Source organism: Lissotriton vulgaris, chromosome 7, assembly GCF_964263255.1.
Source record: "Lissotriton vulgaris chromosome 7, aLisVul1.2, whole genome shotgun sequence".
Taxonomy (NCBI): Eukaryota; Metazoa; Chordata; class Amphibia; order Caudata; family Salamandridae; genus Lissotriton; species Lissotriton vulgaris.
The window spans coordinates 805597573-805617808 of record NC_141695.1 but is presented as its reverse complement, the minus strand read 5'-3'; the positions used below and the strand labels follow the sequence as shown (position 1 = coordinate 805617808).

General features: G+C 45.5%; 1 protein-coding gene across 1 annotated transcript in view; it reads right to left on the bottom strand.

The window, feature by feature from the left end:
* Window positions 1–360: 360 nt before the first annotated feature.
* LOC147702453 (galectin-3-binding protein-like) overlaps window positions 361–20236 on the bottom strand; it is a 50737-nt gene continuing 30861 nt past the window's right edge. Inside the window, exons 3-4 of the mRNA XM_086931075.1 lie at window positions 8632–8899; window positions 361–2441 (exon numbers count right to left, since the gene is read on the bottom strand). Coding sequence (XP_086787201.1) covers window positions 1436–2441; window positions 8632–8899 — 1274 coding nt within the window. The 3' untranslated portion in view covers window positions 361–1435. The remainder of the gene's footprint in view (window positions 2442–8631; window positions 8900–20236) is intronic.

Genomic DNA, 20236 nt, shown 5'->3' with positions numbered 1-20236 from the left:
TATATACATGCACATGTGTGTGAGTGTGTGTGTGTACACATATACAAGGCTATACAAAATCTGGACAGGTCAGACATAAAGGTAAAGCTATAGGTTTTAGTCCTACTTTTATGCCTGGTCTGTCCCAGTTTTTCCTAATCAAAATCTGGTCACACTAACATTAATACTCCTCTTAGGTCTTTATCTATAGCAGTGATACTCAAAGTACGGCTGGGGGGCGCATATGGCCTTCTTGACCTTCACATGTGCCCCCTGATGAAGAAAGCACAAACTTTCAGAAAGATGTTAAGTAAATGGGCAAGCGTTTATTTACAACATAACTGAAGTTGCAACAAACATGTATAAAAATGACAAAGACTCTTCAAAATTCAAAATGTTTATTCATTAACATGCAGAAGTGTTTCACCTTTAGTACATCAGGCTATATCAGTGCATTGAGGAGTACATTTTTTAAAGTGATAGTTTAACAAAAAGAACGTAGAAACATTCATGCCTCCTCCCACCCTGACAACAATGCCAATAGTGAACTAAGAGGCAAGTCAGTTGTCACGTCTAACCCTTTGAGTGGCCTGGATTTTTATTAAGATTTGGGAACATTATAGTTTATAAAATCAATTCCAATAGAAAGGTTTTGTACAGTGTATATCTCCGAAACACATATTTCAAGTTGCTCTTACATGTGAAATGAAGAAAAAGGAGGCAATGTGAAATAAAACGATTGTCTAGGATCCCACAATTTGGTCAAGTCAGGAAGCCTGATTTGATCGTAGGTTTTTTGCTTTCACATCATGCATTTCTATTTCATTCAAATTCAATAATGAAGTTACTTCTTTTTTTAAACTTGACTTGCCCGATGTAATGATACCAAGTAAAGAAGGCTGGTAGAGAGATAGCGATACAGATACAGCATAACAGAGTATTGCTAACTCTATGACTCTTATAGAGACTAGGACATTATTTAGAAGGCAGTATGGAATAAAACCCTTAGAATAACTCCATGACTCACTGACCACACCATGATCATGCTTCGTTTCCCCAACGCCCACCATACCCCCTACCTCGGTAACATCAGTGAAGCCCTCGGGCACACAACAGACCATATTTTGTGGTCCCTGGGGAAATGTTATACCCTATAGCTCATGCCTCTATATTAAACTTACTGTGAAACTCTTTATTCACGCACACCTCTATTCACACTAAACATAAGCCTCATCATTCCATCTCTCTCCCTGAGAAAAAAATAATTAATTTATCCCTGAGACTTATATAATTTTTAAAGAAGGACTCATTATTTCCTTAATCCTATATATGGCTGATATCAGGAGCATGACTTTTCATACCTCCACTTTATTACGCATTGACTAACGGGACTCATCATTATGGCTCTATCTCTTCAGCAGTAGGAGTTCAACTTAAGGCTGCCCAGTGGGTGCCCCTATACAATGGGGTCTGGTAGGGCTGTGTACATAGGACGGATAACCAGTATGAAGTGGGAATAGCCAGAGGGACAGGGGAAGAGGGAGCCATTTTCCGCATTGGGCACCACAACCAGTCTGTCCTTGAAGTCCTGGACTTCAGTAATGACATCACCCTGGCAACGCATGATAGCTTTATTCTCATATCTTATGGAGGGGTCTGTGGGATAGGCATTGATGAGACTCAGAAGAGGAAACGAGCCCTCAGGGCAGTTAAAGCCATAGTTTCTGCAGCTCTGACTGGAAGGGTGAAAGCCAGCATTCCAAGACATAAGCTGTGACCTAAAGAGGAAGCTGGGGTGAGTTGGGGTCTGGAATGATTGATACACCCCATAGTAATAGTTGTAGTCTTTGCTGTTCATCTGGAACATCCAACCAGGAGTGGTATAGATCCTGGGGGTAAAAGGGGCCTCGGTCAGGTTCACGTGTTGGGCCATGGTTTGGAATGAGACCGTATGGAACTTTAGAGCCTCTAGTACCCGGCCCTGTAAGAGGGTCTCAAAATCACTGTAAAATGACAAGTTGAACTGAAGCTGAAAAAGGTCCTCAGGTTGTATCATGGGGAAGCGAATCTCTTCAATCAGATGTTGATCGAGGCGGTGTAATGCCTTCCACCTTTCCAGGGCTCTAAGCAGGGAGAGCTCATCCCGCACCACTACATCGGACCTCACAAGCAATGCTCTGAGCTGCTCACTGCTGAGATCCAACCAGGCCTCGGATTCAGTGAACGCTTCACAGTTCCAGGCAAGGAACTGCAGGCAGAGCTCTGCTAGCTGGGGGTCTTGACTAGCGAGGGCATAGTTGTATAGATCCAGCTGGGCATGGAACGTGGGGTCTTCTGGAATGACAAGAGAGAAGAGCTGGGCACAGAACTGCTGCAGTTTGGTCGCTCTGTAGTTAGAGGCTATTTTGTGGAAACACTTGACTGAAGACAGCGTGATTTCAATGCTTCTGGTGTAGAGATACCTATAGGGACAATGGAGAAGTATAGGCAGGTTAAATTTCACTCGTTCCCTCATAAAACATTACATAGAATTTGCAGAACTATTGTCCTCGCATACAATTGACATGGCCTTTGTGTCCGAAACATGGACAAATAGAACCACAGATTGCGATCTGGCCTTGGCTATACCTCAAGGATTCTCTATCATTAATAACGATAGACAAGATAAATGTGGAGGCGGACTAGCAATCATAGTCAATAATTCATTGGAACTTAAAGGTTCCCCAGCAGGAAGTAACCCCGACTGTGAATTACTCTCCCTCAGAATCAATCTGAGTGCCAATTACACCTTTAATGGCACTTTACTATACAGACCTCCCAGTTCAAAAAGCAAAAGCAAATTCGAGGAAATTATTAGTCAAGTGATAGAATCAAGTACTGTATATTAGGCGATTTCAACTACCACCTTGAAAATCCAAATGATAATAACTCAACATCACTAATAGAGATGATGTCCAATGCTTCCCTGGAACAGAAAGTATTGCACCCCACACATGAAGCTGGTCACACTTTGGATGGAATTTTCACTTCCAACCCACATCTTCAAATTCAAGAAATTCTGCCAATCCCATGGTCAGACCATAGAGCCATCTTGTTCACGATAACTACCACACATCATATCCCCAAGGCGCACAAACCCCTCATGATAACCAGAGGACGCAACTGGAGGAACATTGGCCCCCAGCAGATGCAATACACTCTGTCTTCCTCTATACCTGACCTGAAACACGATACAAATAGATCAACAGATAATTTTTCCAATTGGATTAAATCCGCAGTGACCTTACTGGCACCAGAAAAAAGCGTAACTAGCAAACGCGTAAAAAAATCTGAGCCCTGGTTCTGTGATGCCTTGCGCAAACAGAAACAACTCTGCAGACAGGCAGAGAGGCGCTGGAGAAGCAACTACTCAACAACTCATAAAACGCTATACTCTCAGTCTTTGAGCACCTATAAAAAGTTCATTCTAGAAATGAAAAGTAACTACTTTTCAAATAAGATTCAACAAGCAGGCAATTCCAGCAAAGCACTATTCTCAACATTAAAAAAGCTAGTCAAGCTTCCTGAACCACATAAAAGACATTGACGCAGACTTCTGTAACCAACTAGCAGGGTTTTTTAAGAACAAGGTAGAAATTATCTTCAAGTCACTCCTAGACAGGGAATTTAGCATGGTAGAAATGCCAGCCACAATCTCCTCAACCCCCTCCACTGTCTTAGACTCGTTTGAACCACCAAACATAGAGCAAGTAGAGAAGGTAATTAAATCAATCAAATCCGGAGCACCATCTGACCCCTGTCCTCCCAACGTATTCCACATGGCACCTAACATAATAAGCGAACAACTCAGAGATAAGAGATTATTAGGTCAGGTGTCTTCCCAAACGCATGGAAACTAATATCCATTCGTCCATTGCTAAAAAAAAAAACCAATCTAGATCGCAATGACAATAACAGCTACAGACCAATAGCAAGGATCCCCTTCCCATCCAAGATCCTGGAGAAAATCCTAAACTCCCAAACAACAACCTTTACCGCATCTGCAAATCTACTGGACTCCTCTCAGTATGGTTTCCGACAAGGTCATGGCACTGAAACTGCCCTGATCATGGCAGCAGAGGAGATCAGGGGCCATACTGGACACAGGTGCCAAGGCCGCCTTGATCCTGTTCGACCTGTCAGCGGCCTTTGACACCGTAAACCATGAGATCTTAATTAGAAGGGTTCAAGAGATGAAGAACTCTGCCCAAACACTGCTCAAATCCTTTCTGAACAACAGATATCAATATGTTCAGATAGGGGACTTTTGCTCAGAAGAGTTTACCTTGCCTTGCGGGGTGCCACAGGGCTCCTCCTTAAGCCCCACCCTGTTTAACCTTTATGTGACCCCTCTGGCCAAGATTATCAGGCAATTCGGCTTCACAATTCTATACTACGCTGATGACACCCAAATTGTGGTATCTAGCTCTAGCAATCTAGAGGAAACAACCGAGCGTTTTAACCAGTGTATGTTTCACATCAATAACTGGATGGGAACTCACTGTCTGAAGCTTAATGGTTCAAAAACTGAGGTACTCCTATTAGGCTCTGACACATCCTTTTGGGCACAAAATTGGTGGCCCCCCGGTATGGGTGCTGTCCCATCTCCAGTCCAGAAAGTGAGGAACCTGGGTGTTATCTTTGATAACAGACTGACCTTCCAACAACAGGTCAACAAAGTCGTCTCATCAGTGTTTCTTACTCTAAAATCAATTTGTAAAGTGCGCTCCTTCATCCCCCCCCCCCTCGAAGCTAGTGATCGTCCTAGCCTTGGCAAAAATGGACTACTGTAATGCACTATATCTAGGCCTTCAGAAACAACACATGATTAAACTTCAGCAAGCACAAATCGCTGCTGCTAGATTACTGCTAGTCATTCACAAATTTCAATCTATCTCCGAAGGCTTAGAAAAACTCCACTGGCTTCCTATCAAGAAAAGGATAGACTTCAAGGCTCTATGCTTAGCATATAAAGCTGTACACGGAAATGGCCCAACTTTCCTGAAACCATGGTGCCATCCATCAAGGCAACTAAGTTCAGCGCAGAGCAAACTCCTCCAGACACCTAAATTTAAGAAAGCCAGCTGGGGAGGAAGAAGCTTTGTACTGGGCACTGTGAGGTTATGAACTTGCTCCCACTAAATATCAAAAGCTGCCCAACACTGTTCGGTTACAGAAAACTATTAAAGACATGGCTGTTTTCAAACTAATGCACCACTTCCGGCTTCCTCCTCTGCAAAGCGCCTAGACGCTCCAGGGCAATTGTGCGCTATATAAATTTCAAAATCAAATCAAATCAAATTTCAAAGATGCAGATTCTTTGCTGAAAAACGCAATTTTGTGAGATTGGCTGCAATGCTGCCGTTTGATGGTGTGGATATAGGAGGTGAAGATTGTAATTTAGCTAGTGAAGTTGGCTGAATTTATGGAAAATGCGTTTGAACAGTCAGGCGAAGTTGTCCTAAATCACAAAACAAAGTTTCCTGGCCTTCACAAATAGGTTATTTTCAAGCAGCAGGATGTCCTGCAGGTAAAGCGTGGAGACATAATTTGCCTGGAAGACTGCATAGGGAACAAGGAAGGAGTGGGAACTGAGTGTTGTGTGGAGGAAATAGTGTTGTAGGAAATTGTGATGAGTGCGAGGTCCGAATGCTTAGCTGTTGGAATGTAGACGGGTGGCTTTGTGGGGAATGCTGAAGGGGTAATGTGGCAGGGCACCATGCACAGACAGGGTGCGGGGGAATGGGACTTGCATGTAGGATAGGATTAGGGATTGCTTTCAAGCAGAGCCAGCTCAATGGCTGACCCTAACCACAGTGGGGACAATTTTGCACTGCCGTAAAAAGCTACAGGTGTTTTGTTGAACTATGTCAACATTGCCAACCATCCTGCATTGATCTATATCCTGCAAAGTAGGCTGTGCTTTACTGGCACAATCTTACAATTTTCTACCTCAGGAATGATACCTAGAGACTAGCCATGCCTCTGACATCTTATCCCAACGGCACCGTGAAAATATGTCAGCATTTATGAACACTGTGGACTGAGACTTCCTTTGTTATAAGTAGTCTGCAGTTCTGGCTGTGAGGGTTGTGAGGAGCTAAGATATTCATAGGCAAAGACAGAATGTACTACAACTCATGCTCTCCAGAATACCAATAAAGACATTCATATAAAAACAAAACTTTATCAGATAGAAACTTTCAGATCCTGGAGTCTCCAGCGTCATCTGCAGAGTCCCCCTGTTTGCCGCCCTGTAACCAATCATCGTCACTTGTATTTATTAGTCATCCTCGCAGACAGCAACATCAAGATCCACTGATATGCTAATGACAATCAACTCTATCTCAAAATATCCTCAACGAACGACATACAGAGACATAAAAGTCTGCCTCTAACACATCCAAACCTGGATGCCAACAAACTATGTGTTGCTAAACCCCACCATGACTGAATTCCTCCACTTTACCAATACCAAAAATCACGTATTCAATCATGGCTCTTCACACTAAACCAGCTCCACACCACATCTGACAAAACAGGCCAGATCTCTGTGATTCAACCTCTACTCGAACCCCTCACTCAAAGAACACATTCTTGAGAAAAACAAAACAGCCTGGCCCCAGCTCTCTCTCCTGAAACAAAAAAATATTTTCTCCTAGCAGAAGAATTCAGAATGACATTTCATGCCCAAGTTCTTTCCTACCTTAACAGATGCAAAGCTTTGCGCTAAAGCATCGCCGAGACCATCCTCACTCCTCTGAAAGGTAAACTTTCTGCAGCAGCATTGCTCTTTGAGAAATCTAACCAGATCACTAAAGAATCTACACTGGCTCCCCCTGCAAGCTTAGGTAAATGTCAAGATTAAAAGGCCCTCTAAACCATGACCTCTGTCTACCTTTTTAATAATATAAGAAAGTCAACACCAGGCTTTGGGACAAATGTTTGCTATTTAGGGTACCAAATAGAGACTTTTTGTGATTCCCTATTTGGTAATTGCAAACACCCTTGTACAAATGTGCCTACGATTCCTCGTGGGTCGCAAATAGACCTACCTTATAAATATTCATTAGGTAGGTCTTGGTGTGCGACCCATTGGGAATCACAAAAATCACATGGATGGTGGCCTGCTGGAGTTGGCAGAACACCATGTCTGTTATTGCTTTTCAATAAAGCAATGTTTTTTGTTTTTTTAAATGCAGCCGGTTTTCCTTAAAGGAAAAAGGAATGCGCGAAAAGAAAAATGAAAAGTGTTCTTTTCATTTTTTAAGAGCAGAACATTAAAAAATGTTTTTACAAACTTTCCAATTTGCGTGTGGATTACCACCTACTTGAAGTAGGTGGTAAAATACGAATGATTTGCAACCGCATTTTAGTTGCAAAACATTCACACATGCCATTGTGATTCGGTATTAGGAAGGGACTCCCTAAGCATGCCCCTTCTTAATACTGAATCGCAAACCCAATTTGTGATTTGGTAATAGGTTATCGAATCGCAGATTGGACCTTTGTACATTAAAATGTTTTTTTGTGGTTGCAAACTGCCCTATTTTTGGAATCGGGCCATTTGCGTCCTCAAAAAAGCTTTTTACATCTGGCCCTAGTGTCTTTGACATTACCCGATTAGAGACTAAACATTGCTGGATGGAGAAATCAGGAAAACAAACCTTCTCAGTTTCTGCCCTCAGGATCTGTGACAACATTCCCTCTGACATCAGAGTAGGTCCATCCCTCCTACAATCCAGGAAAAACTGAAAGCTCAATTCTTCAAGGAACTTTATCTCAGATGGGCTGACTTCTCAACCCTTCCACTGGCTCTACCTCTCTTTGTGTCTGTCCCCTCTCGCCAACGTATCCCCACTGAGGCTTATGCCCTATGCAGCGCTCTGTTGGTAACCAGTTAGGTTTGTGTTTTTGAAATTCTAAAACATATCTACATACAAACAAACATACATTTGAAGGATTGCTTCTCTCCCCATGTAAGAGGAACATTGCAATTCAAGTAGGACAGCTCCTTTGCATGTGATGGCTCTGTAGCAGCAGGCAGGTAATAAACAATGACAGGAATGGATACTACTATGATCCCAGAAGTAAAGAAGTCTTAGCTGCAATTTTTCTATCTACCTCTTTTTTCTTGTCTCACAAAATTCGAAATCATCAAGAAGCGCCCTAAAATGATAGATTGTTTAATGTGTATAATGGGGCGGGAACATATTTGATCATCATTGCCCTCATGTGACAGCGTTGATTGTGTCCTTGGATGACCTTTTTACAGTGGATGAGGAGGTGGCCTTTTCTTCACTAACTTTGTAACTCACTAAATGGCCAATTATAAGATGCTTCTATTTGTTTATACTGGAGTCTGATTCTACACATCAACTCTTCCAGGCCTTTCTCTTTAGTTTACGTACAAAAAGCATTTGTTGTCTCTTTGTAGTCCCCATGCTGTGGTGCTCTACATATCAAATATGTCTATGCCCTACCTCTTGGTCCCATAAAGTGTTTGGTTTAACACAAACTTCGCCAAATTGTGTTTAACTGTGGAAAGGCTAACATGAAAAGAGGGCATGTGGAAGGAGGCGTTTCATCCTGAAGGACAGGAACGGTTCTTACCTGATGAACGAGTCCACGTAGGGCAAGCACTCCTCATCCACTAGGACCGTCGAAGTGTTTCCTTCATGCCTGAGGAGGGACGCTGCCTCGCTGTTCAGCGACAGGATGAGGCTGTGGGCACACAGCTCCTCGGACTGTGAAGCGCTATCTTTCCCCACCACACTGATGCGGAAGTCACAGCCCCGGCGACTCTCGTATAACTGGCTAAGGGACGAGGCAAGATCTGGAGACCAGTCAAACAGGTGCACCGACTCATTAGCGGATGACTCTGTAGAGAGGGGGGAGAACACAGATTAAACTATAGGTAGACATAGAACATTGCAGTTTGATTTGGAAATATTCAGTTGTTGCCACATTATATATGCAAGCCTTTTCTCCTCTTCTATCCCTTTACTATCCTTCTCAATCCAAATAACTGCCTAACATATCCACCACTTAAATTACTTTCATATTTCACTATACTAATTTACCACTAATCCTTTATGGGTTACGGAGCAGCGTGCTACTCGCCGAAAAAAGCGTTTTTATGCCTCATCAGGTCTAGTAAGAGCTATATAAATGCAGTTACAATACAATACAATTATACGTATATCAGACTGAAAGCTTTGGGTCAGTTATTATGTCTTCTTAGATGTATTCATTAAATTTAGCATTCTAGGTATATGCCGTACAGAACTTAGTGCCAAGTGTCCCCAAGCCATCTGTTACACTTGAGCAGTGCGTGAAGTGGGATGAAAAATGTAGGGAGTGGGCCTCTGAAAGGAAAGGAACGTGGCCAAAGAAAAATACCTAGGAATGCTTTTCAAGACGCATAGTCTCTGTAATTAAGTGTGCGGTCTAATAAAACATGTGGACTACATTACTTAAAACAGTGTGCCACCTGACCTAACGCATCAAACATATACATCTAAAATAAGTAAAACCTTTTGCAACATTGCGAGGTAGCACATATTTTTATTTTATTCAATTTCAGACAAATGAATAAAAACAATAATATTGTTGTGAATAATTAGAATTGATAAGGTTTCGATTCTGAAAAGACAGGATTCTTAAAATATGAGATTGTCAATTAAACACTACAAAGGTCTGTGGTTGAGGGCTGTGATTCTGATTACCACAAATATCACCTCCCACTGCCAACTCTCCCTCACTTAAACTCTTTTTCTACCCACTTTTCTCCTTTTGAAATCTCTCCATCTGCATGTCTCACGCTTTATCTTCAGCTTACACAGATGCACACGTACACATGCGCACACGCACGCACACACAAATACACACACACACACACTTGAACACTGCATTTTATTTTCCTATGTCACTGTCAATTTTTTAACAGCTTTCTTCCTTCTTGACACATTTCCCTTAAAAATGGTAAACAGTTGGCATATATGTATGTGGCCATCGCTCTGTTTGCTCCCATGAGTAGGTAGGGTGAACAGCTTTATGACCCATTGCCAGGCATGAGCAGGTAGGGTGAACAGCTTTATGACCCACTGCCAGGCAGCGTTAGAAAACTCACAGTGAATGCAGCTTCGACTCCAATTCAATTGTGCATTGTCATGAATACCCATTGATGGCCTGAACTCACATAGGCATTTGGAGGCTACTCAATTGACAGTATGTGGTAGACAAGATTCAAATTTTGCATGAAAAGCAACATTTGGCACATGCAACATCTGGGGAAATGAAATACTCTTAGGGACTAGGGATAGATATACCATACAACATTAACTAATGCATGTGAAAGGTGAACAGTTACTGCGCCTTTGACTAGGATTGTCTTAACGGTCCTTAATGCTCTTTTGCTTATACATGAGAGGACATCATGTTAGGTTACCATTGGAATGCATTGTTAGATTTTGGCTAGCTTGAGCTGTCTGTTGGAGATCTATTGTTTCTAATACATTACATATACTTAGAGTGGGATTTAGGTGAGTCCCTTGCTAATGATTGGATGGCTTTGCTTCCAATTATGTTTGTCCCACTCAGGAGCCTTTCGGGGTCAATATGTTCTGACTGAATAAACTGCATTCTTCCGCTGCTCGAGGGGTCATTTGTAGGTCGAGGATCTAAAGGCTGCGCTTGCGCAGTCTTTGGTCGGAGATTTAATGTTTTTGAGTATGAGGCTTGAACCCGCCTCACTCCTCTATCTCTCCCTCCATTGGCTAGCTTCCTAAACGGTGGCCAGCCATTGGAGGAGAGGGGCGTCACTCCAATCAAGCCCCGTCTCGTTCGGATTCGGGGGCGTGTTTTGGCGTCCTTTCCACCTGTGACGTCATCCGTCACTCAGAAGCCAAGAACACGCCCCCGAATCCGAAATTTTTTAGATGTTTGCGGCACCATTTCTGACCGACCGCCTGACGCGACAGACCGTTTCCCTGCCCCGGCTCTCTCCCTCCGTTGTCCCGCTGCTGTATTTTCCTATCATTAGTAATCTCAGCATCTCCTCTTGTCATCCTGCCTCTGCTTCCTTCCTTCCGCCTTTCCTCTCTCAGCCTCCTCCTCTCCCTGCGCTCTTTCCTCCGCCGGCCCCACATCCGTTCCTCCCGCTTCCCCTTTCCTCTCCCCCTCCCCTCTTCCTCTCTCTCCCTCGCTCTCTCTGCCTCCCTCCCTTCCCGCTCCAGTGGTGACGCGCCCCTTCAGCCTGGCTGGCTCTGCCTGCTCTGTCCCTCCTCCTGCTCCGGCTCAGTGTGCTCGGCTTGGGGTTTGGGCCTCTCCTTGCTCTGTCGGGATCTCCGCTCCGAGCGTGCCTCCTCCCCAGAGCCTGGAGAGATGCGGCGCTGGAAGCCCCGTGCAGCAGGCGGAGGCAGTCCGAGCCTTGCCCCCTCCTCGACCTAGAGAGCCGGGCTCGGGCTGCAGGGGGTGCCGGCCGAGAGTGCAGGAGGGGCCCTGCCGCCGCCTGCCGTGCAGCCTGTGGATTGGGATTGCCGTTTCCCCTGGAGGGGGGCTTGGCCTGCTGTGTTTTTTAAAGCATTATTTTTCTTTGCCCCACGATAGGTTTTCGGGCGGGTGGACCCTCCCACGCTCTGCCCCAGCCGGATCTCAGTGAGAGAAAAACGGGCGACGAGACGGTGGCTTCTACCAACGAGTGAGTGCCACATTCAGCAGGGTGTTTTGGGGGTGCGGGGGTTCAGGTGGGAGCGGCGGTACATGTGGGGTGTGGTTGTAGTACGATGCTTCCTCCTGCCCCGGGAAGCATTTCATTGCCAGACCGTTGTTTTAAAGAAGCATCAATAGTGGTGGGTTTGTTTTGTGACAGCGCCGCATGTGTGGGGTACGTCCTGCCCGGAGGGGAGCATGCACTAGGGCATGGAAGGGGTTAACGTTCATTCCAGAAGTCTGCATGCATGTGTTGCTAACATGGTGAACTGTAGGAGACGTGCAGCGGCTGCATTCCGGGCTTTGAAGACGGCATGCATGTGCTGGTACATCCTGCGCTGAGGCTGCCATGCAGCGCCGCATTCCTAGCTCGGAAGAATGCATACGTCCGCGTCTCCTTCAAGCCATAGGGCCGCGTTGATTGCCCGTATGTTTTGAATACCAGCAGTTCCAGCTGCTGCTTGCTTGGGCTTCTTAGCACTAACAGTTGCATGCATTAGGCAGGGGTTTGGTTGCACGCATAGGCAACTATGCTAAGCTTTCTTCTCCCAGGAAGCTAGGCCGGTTTCAGCCAGTAACCCGGATAACATGACTTGTGCAATGGGATGCAACGATCTACCTTATAAATCCCATCCAGAGCAATGCATTCCTCTTATCGGCCCGTGAATATGCTCACTGGGTCGGAGCTGTGCTGTTTGCGGTCGCTCACCCTTCAAACTGTTGTGTTGACTTGTGTTCTGCATTTGAGCCAGGTTTTACTGGTTAGTGTGAGGGAAGTGTGCCTAACCGAGCATCACTCACACCAACCAGTCTAACATGCGCCATGCATTTGACATGGGGCGTCTGGCGAAGCACACTGGACCCCAGAGATGTTCTCACGATCCCTAGTATTAAAACTCATATTTCTAAAAGTAACCACACTGGGCTCCGTACATTTGATCAGATATGTGTCATACCTGCCCATCCATTGGAACAGGCGTGTGGAGCCAGCTGCCTGTGTTATTGGGCTGTTTAGGTGTAATGCAGATGTTGAGCTCTGCACTTTTGATGCTAGATTGTTTAGAAGCACCATCTACACAAGCATACCCATCTGATGGCGTGCTGCATGCAGTGGGGCCGAGATGTCCAGACATGTATTCTTAGCATCAGCCCATTCATGTGCTGCATGCAGGATGGAGGAAGGATGACAAGCCAGGCATCAGTTGATGGTCTCCTTACCTTGGAGAAAATGTCTATTGAGCCACATTACTAAACAATCAGCCTTGACACACATTGTTAATGTGCTCCCTGTATTGAGTGTTGGTGTCTTGGAAAGCATGTCTGCTGCCATTCCGTGAACACAATTGAAACACTGCAGTGGTGGTGTTAAGACAGGCTGTGCTTATTCTCCTGCCCCCTCGCTGTGCTTATTCTCCTGCCCCCTAGCTATGCTTGCTCTCCTGCCCCCTCGCTGTGCTTGCTCTCCTGCCCCCTCGCTGTGCTTGCTCTCCTGTGTGTGTGGCTCTGGGTTTGTATGTGGCTCTGGGTGTGTATGTGGCTCTGGGTGTGTATGTGGCTCTGGGTGTGTGTGTGGGGCTCTGTTCGGTGTGGGGCTCTGTGTGTGTGTAGGGCTCTGTGTGTGGGGGGGGGGGCTCTGTGTGTGTGTGGGGGGCTCTGTGTGTGGAGCTCTGTGTGTGTGTGTGTGTGGAGCTCTGTGTGTGTGTGGGGCTCTTTGTGTGTGTGGGGCTCTGTGTGTGTGTGGGGGGGCTCTGTGTGTGTGTGGGGCTCTGTGTGTGTGGGGGGGGACTCTGTGTGTGTGTGTGTGGGGGGCTCTGTGTGTGTGGGGCTCTGTGTGTGTGTGTGTGTGGGGGGGGCTCTGTGTATGTGTTTGTGTGTGGCTCTGTGTGTGTGTGTCGCTCTGTGCGGATAGCACTTTTTGTGTGTGGCTCTGTGTGTGGATAGCTTTTTTTGCAGGTGGCTCTATGTGTGGGTGGCTCTGTCTGTGTGAGGGTGGCTCTGTGTAGGTGGCTCTATGTGAATGACTGTGGGCGGCTCTGTGTGGGTGGCTCTGTATGTGTGTGTGGGTGGCTTTGTGTGGGTGGCTCTGTGTGGGTGTAAATGCAATAGGTCATGCATTTGCGAGCGATTAAGCTATTGGCATTGTAAATGACAATGCCATTTATTTATGATTTTTAAAAAAATTTCATGAGCAATGCCAATAGCTCTACCTTTAATAATGCCGAGACCATTGCATTGAAAATGCTTGTTTATTTTTATTTCCATCAGTACTTCGTGGGAGTATATGTGTCTCTTTGTTCCTTCTGTGTCCCTGCTCCGTTGTCTGTTTATGCATTTTAACTCTCACCCAACCCCGTGTCGCTACCTCATTACTGTTTTAATGATCTAGCACCCACACAGAGTCTCTATTACTTACCCTTCCCTGCTCATCCATGACTGTATGGTGGTCACTGGTCCCATCTCCATCCTGCTGCGACTTTAAAAAGTATTCTTTTTAATGTTTTTGCATTTAAAAAAAATATTTACATGTATTACATCTGTGTAATTTAATTTAAAAAAAAATTCAATCTGTTTTCAACATTTTCTCTTTTTATGTTTTTTTAATGAGGGTCCTTAAAGTGCTGCTGAGCAGCTTGCTGTCTTTGTGTGCTCCCACACACTTTCTTTTCTTTTAATTTAGTATTTTAAAATGGCTTTTGGTCATGTTGGAAGGGTAAAATAAAAATGACAAAATGGGTCATGGGACGTCATGATGAATCCATGTGCATTAGTGGCCATCTTTGAATCGCAATTCTTTCATTAAAACCCATCCCAAGATGGCCACATGCACTGGTGAACATTTTGCCATTAACTTAAACCAATGCAAACAATAATTGACCAAACGGATAACTCCAACTCAATAGACTGATCATTTTGGTGCAATATTTTAATACCCTAACCCAGAAGAGGGACCCTAGATTGGGAGGATGGGGAAGTATTATCAGTTTTGGAATTTACCCATGAAGAAGTGCTGATGGTCATATCTAACATCCCCAGTAATAAGGCCCCCAGCCCGGATGGGGTACCAATGGATACCTACAGGCCTTTTCTTAATCTGTGGACCCCACATTTAATGAACGTAGTCAATGCAATGGGAGCTGGGTACGTTTCCCCCTCTTGGTTTACCTAACTGATTCTCAAAAAGGGATCAAGGGACAACACCAAATGCTATTGCCCGATCTCTCTACTCGACTCTTCAGCCAAACAATTGGGGAGAAACTTGTTGGAAAAATTAAAAGTGTGGGCAGATGACAACGAAGTCCTTTCGAAAGCCCAACAAAGGTTAAAGAAAGGTTTGGGGACGCTGGAGCAGGCGCTTAACCTGAGCCTCCTAATGAGTAAGTCTTGCTAGGCCAAGGAGGGAGCATTATATATATGCTTTCTAGACCATACTTGCGCCTTCAATTTGGTGAACCATGGAGGATTATGGGAGTGCATGAATAAGTTAGAGGGGCCTAAAGAGATTGTTGCATTGTTGGCCCACCTATATAGAAACATAACAGCCAGGATGCGGTTCAGAGTCAAAGGGGAATTAACTCCACACTTTGAGATTGGGAGGTGGGTGAGGCAGGTGAGCGTGCTTCCACCCTACCTCTTCTCCCACTATATCAACGGGTTTGAAAAATCACTGCAGGCCCTAGGTGTAGATACCCTTAGCACTGGGAGACATCAAATCCCAATCCTGCTGTATACCAATGTTGCGGCTGTATTGGCGCTCTCTCTCAATAGCCTGCAGGCTATATATAACTAATTGTTTCACGGAATATATGACAGGAAAGGGGATGAAAGTAAATGTCACCATGAATTGTAGTTGACCACGTGTCAAACCAAGCTCTTTTTACATCAAGGTTAAGAAACTACAAAACACTTATGTTTTTAGTTATCTGGGGATCCAGTTCTCCTTTGATCTAGATTGTAAATGCCACAAAGCAATCAGTGCCCGAACGTGTTCGGGAACAATGAAGCCCTGGGCAGGTTTGCTTCCAAGTTAGGCATTAAGCCCATTGCGGAGATGTTGAAACTTTACAACGTAAACAGTATTGCCACAGTGTCTTACGGGGCAAGGATCTGAAGAATGGAGGACAATGGTCCCCTGCAAAAACAGGAGAATAATTATCATCGGCAGGCTTTTAAGTACCTGTGTGATCTGACCAATTTGTTTTAGGGTAGCCATGTTCCTTCCTCTCTTCTGTTAACCACCTTAGAGACGCTTTGAATGTTACAGGAAACATAATAAATTAATCGGGGTGATGATTTTAACTTTTGGATATCTACCTAGTCTTTAATCATGTCGAAAAATGATTTTATGTATACATTTATTGGTTTATAAAATTTGTTTAGTGCTTTAAAAAATGTATTTTTTAATATGAAATTGAATGTTTATATGAACTTTTATGGCTCGTTTTTACTAATCGAATAAAGCTTTAGAACAAACGAATGACCAAATGGATAGCTCTGCCTTGTAAAGCCGAGGTCAATTGGCTTTGTCAATGCTTGTGTTTATTATTGCTATTGATGAGTACTGGCTGGACATACCCCACCTAAAGCCGTTTTTTGGTTGAGCAAATCCAATCTTTTAAAGAAACATTTCCAAATATCTCACTTTCACTTTTCCTGTTTGAAGGTTGAGTTAAGATCTCAAAGATTGCATGTGGCAAACAAGACACAAAGCTTCTTGGTATATCTAACAGATAATTTGTTAAACAATACAAAGTAACTAGTGACGTCTGGTTACAGAAAAGCACAATTTGGGAAAGAATATATGGAATGATGTCAAGATTATTATAGGAGCTACACTGGTAATGTTGCACCAGAGGGCATGGGCAGTGGGTGAACTTGATGCACTCTGGGGGATTTTTCAAATTGAAGGAGATGGTGTTTGAAGGCAATTTTGATGTCTCTCAGGTTTGTCGCAATTTTTAGATTGAGGGGAAAGGGATTCCAGTAGAGGCTTGCTCCATAGTGAAAGACCCAAGGCAGAACCAAAGGACCTCAAGAACTTCCAGCCCATCTCCCTCCTCCTGTTCCCGGCAAAGGTCATTGAGAAGATCGTCAACAGACAACTGACCCGCTTCCTCGAAGAGAACAACACCTTGGACTCGTCCCAATCCGGATTCCGCAGCAACCACAGCACCGAAACCGCCCTCATCGCCGCCACCGACGACATCAGGACCCTGCTGGACAACAGCGAAACCGAAGCCCTCATCCTCCTAGACCTCTTGCCCGCCTTCGACACCATCTGCCACCACACCCTACGCACACCCCTCCACGATGCAGGGATCTGCGATAAAGCCCTGGAATGGATCACCTCCTTCCTCACCGACAGAACCCAGAGAGTCCGCCTCCCTCCATTCCGATCCGAAGCCACCAAGATCACCTGCAGCGTACCCCAAGGATCATCCCTCAGCCCGACCCTCTTCAACATCTACATGACACCGCTCGCCGACATTGTCCGATAGCAAAACTTCAACATCATCTCATACTCCGACACCCAGCTGATCCTCTCCCTCACCAAAGAAGGAATGAAGGCCGTCGCTGAATGGATGAAGAGCAGTCACCTAAAACTGAACTCGGACAAGACGGAGGTCCTCATCCTTGGCTCCACCCCCTCTGCCTGGGACGGCTCCTGGTGGCCGGCCTCACCGGGAGCTGCGCCGACACCCACCAACCACACACACAACCTGTGGTTTATCCTGAACTCATCTCTGTCAATGACCCAGCAAGTCAACACCGCCTCCTCCTCATGCTTCGCATGATCTAAAGATGGATCTCCATCAGAACCAGAAGGACAGTCACCCAGGTTCTCGTCACCAGCAGGCTGGGCTACGGCACCGCCCTCTACGCGAGAACCACGGCTAGGCTCCAGAAGAGACTTAAACGCATACAGAACGCCTACGCACGCCTCATCCTCAACATCCCCCACCATAGCCACATCATTGCCCAACTGAGGGACCTGCACTGGTTCCCCTTCAACAAGAGGATCACCTTCAAGCTCCTCACCCACGCTCACAATGCACTCCACAACACCGGACCAGCATACCTAAAAAAACTACTCACCTTCTACACTCTCAACGGCCAGCTTCGCTCCGCTGACCTCGCCCTCACCACCGTTCCACGCATCCACCAAACGACCACTGGCGGCAGATCCTTCTCCCACCTCGCCGCCAAAACATGGAACACCATCCCCATCCACCTGTGACAGACCCAGAACCAGCTAACCTTCAGGAGACTTCTCAAGATCTGGTTGTTCGAACTGTAGCAGCCCCCCTCATTCTCCTCAGCGCCTTGAGACCCTCATGGGTGAGTAGCGCGCTCTACAAAGGTTTGATTGATTGATTGATTGATTGAAGATAGTCTCAGTCTGCAAGCAGCTAAAGGTTTACCAGCCCTGCCAAGTGACAAGCATCCCAGGTTAGACTAAAACATGATAATGTGTGTTCCTGGATCACCACACCAAACTGCATTGCCACACATTGTATTTAGCTCTCCTGGTGCATTGCTTGAGGCATTTTGTTGTATACACATGTGCTGCAAGTGTATACAGCCAGTACTGATTGATCTCTTAAGTGTGCACAAGATAGTCTGAGCTAAGCTGAGCTGGGCTCAGAGAAGAGGTGACTATAGTTGACATGGGCACCGCCTCTGGGCCCAGCTTGTTAATTACAGTTTAACAGTCTGGCTTCCCCGCGTCAAAACCCCCTGTACAGCATGGTTTGTCATATATTTCAGCACATATGACCACCATGAGCATCTCTTTCCTGCCCAGACAGGGTCCTGGCACCTTACCAACCCTGAAAAACCCCAGCAGTTTGCCTTACATCCACACCCAGGCTGCTGCAACGTATACAAGATCAAATACAAAACAGTGATTAAAGGAATGCTTGAATTAAACTCCACCTCCAGTGATCACTTGAGCCACATTCTAGACCATCATTTTGTGCCCATTGGGCTTTTCTAGACATAGACTCACCTTATGGAAATGAGTCCTGGTCCTAATCCAATAGGTACAGTCCAGCTCAAACTGCCAGGCAAGGTACCTTCCCAATAGAAACACAAGCAACCCTAGACCAGTTTCTACTTAGGTCTTGTCAGTGAGGTATAGCTTGAGTCCTATTGCACAGTGAGCCTGGGGCCCATGTCTGGGCATATGCGTCACACTTAGGGTGTCAACTACAACAATAAGGTGATGGAAGGAATGCTAAAATTAATCTCAGCCACTGGCAATCGTTAGGGGCCACATTCCAGACCATTGTTTTTTGTACACTGTGCCGTTCTAGATAGAGACCTGCTTTATGCATATCAGTCTCAGTCCTGCTCCAATAGTAACAGCTGTGCTCCAAAAGTAACTGTCCATCCCAAACTGCCAGCCCAGTTCTGCTCCAGATAGGAACACAAGCAACCCCAGATCGTTTTCAACTTACGTAAGTCGCCTCAGTGAGGTATAGCTTGAGTCCTATGTGACAGTGAGCATGGGACTCACATCTGGCTATACCTGTCATACTGTGTCAACTTCAAAAACAGGGTGGTGGGCATGATTGAGCTCTGGATTTGACGTTGAACTCAGTGACAGTTTCTCACAGTGCGTGTCCATGGGTCATAAAGGTGTTATGACTATGTTACGTTGTTATGTTATGTGAATTTGTGGTCAATCACCGGTGAGAGTATCCAGGCACTTCGTAGGGCAGACCTGAGAGGGGAGGAGTAGATCATGTGTATTTCGTCTAGAAGAGCCATGTCTTGAGATTCCTTCGGAATTCCATGAGGGAGGAGGAAACTCTGAGCTGTATCAGGAGGTCGTTCCAGGTCTTGGATGCACGGTATGAGAAGGTACGTCATCCCCTTCTGGTCTTCTTGATGCAAGGGAGGTGTGCTCTTGCTTGGGACACAGATCAAGGGTATCTGGTGGGTTGCTAGAAGGTGATGCAATGGTTGAGCTAAGCTGGACTGCAGTTGGGGAGAGCTTTGTAAGCGTGGGTGAGAACTTTGAAGTTACATATTTCCTGGACTGGGAACCAGTGGAGATTGATGAGGTTATTTTGCAAGGATGTTCAGGATGATTCAGGTGGTGGCGTTATGGATGGTTTGGAGTCAGCGTAGGACATGGGCTGGGATTCCCACATAGAGAGCGTTTCCGTAATCAAGTCTACTTGTAATAAGAGCCTTGATGTTCAGTGGGATCCAAATGAAAATCTTGCAAAGCATTTACAGGATGTGGAAGTAGGATGAAGAGACGGTATTGATCTATCTGTTCATGTAGAGTTTGGTGTCCAGGATCATCTTGAGGTACTAGGCATGGTCTGCAGGGGTGGGTGGGGGGCCAAGTTTGGAGGGCCATCAAGAGGCGTCCCAAGGGAAGTGGTTGTTGCCGAAGATTAGGACTTCGGTTTTATCTTTGTTGAGCTGGAGGCAGTTGTTTTTCGTCCAAGCAGCAATGTTGCTCATGCTGTTGGTGAAGTTTGCGTTGGCATCC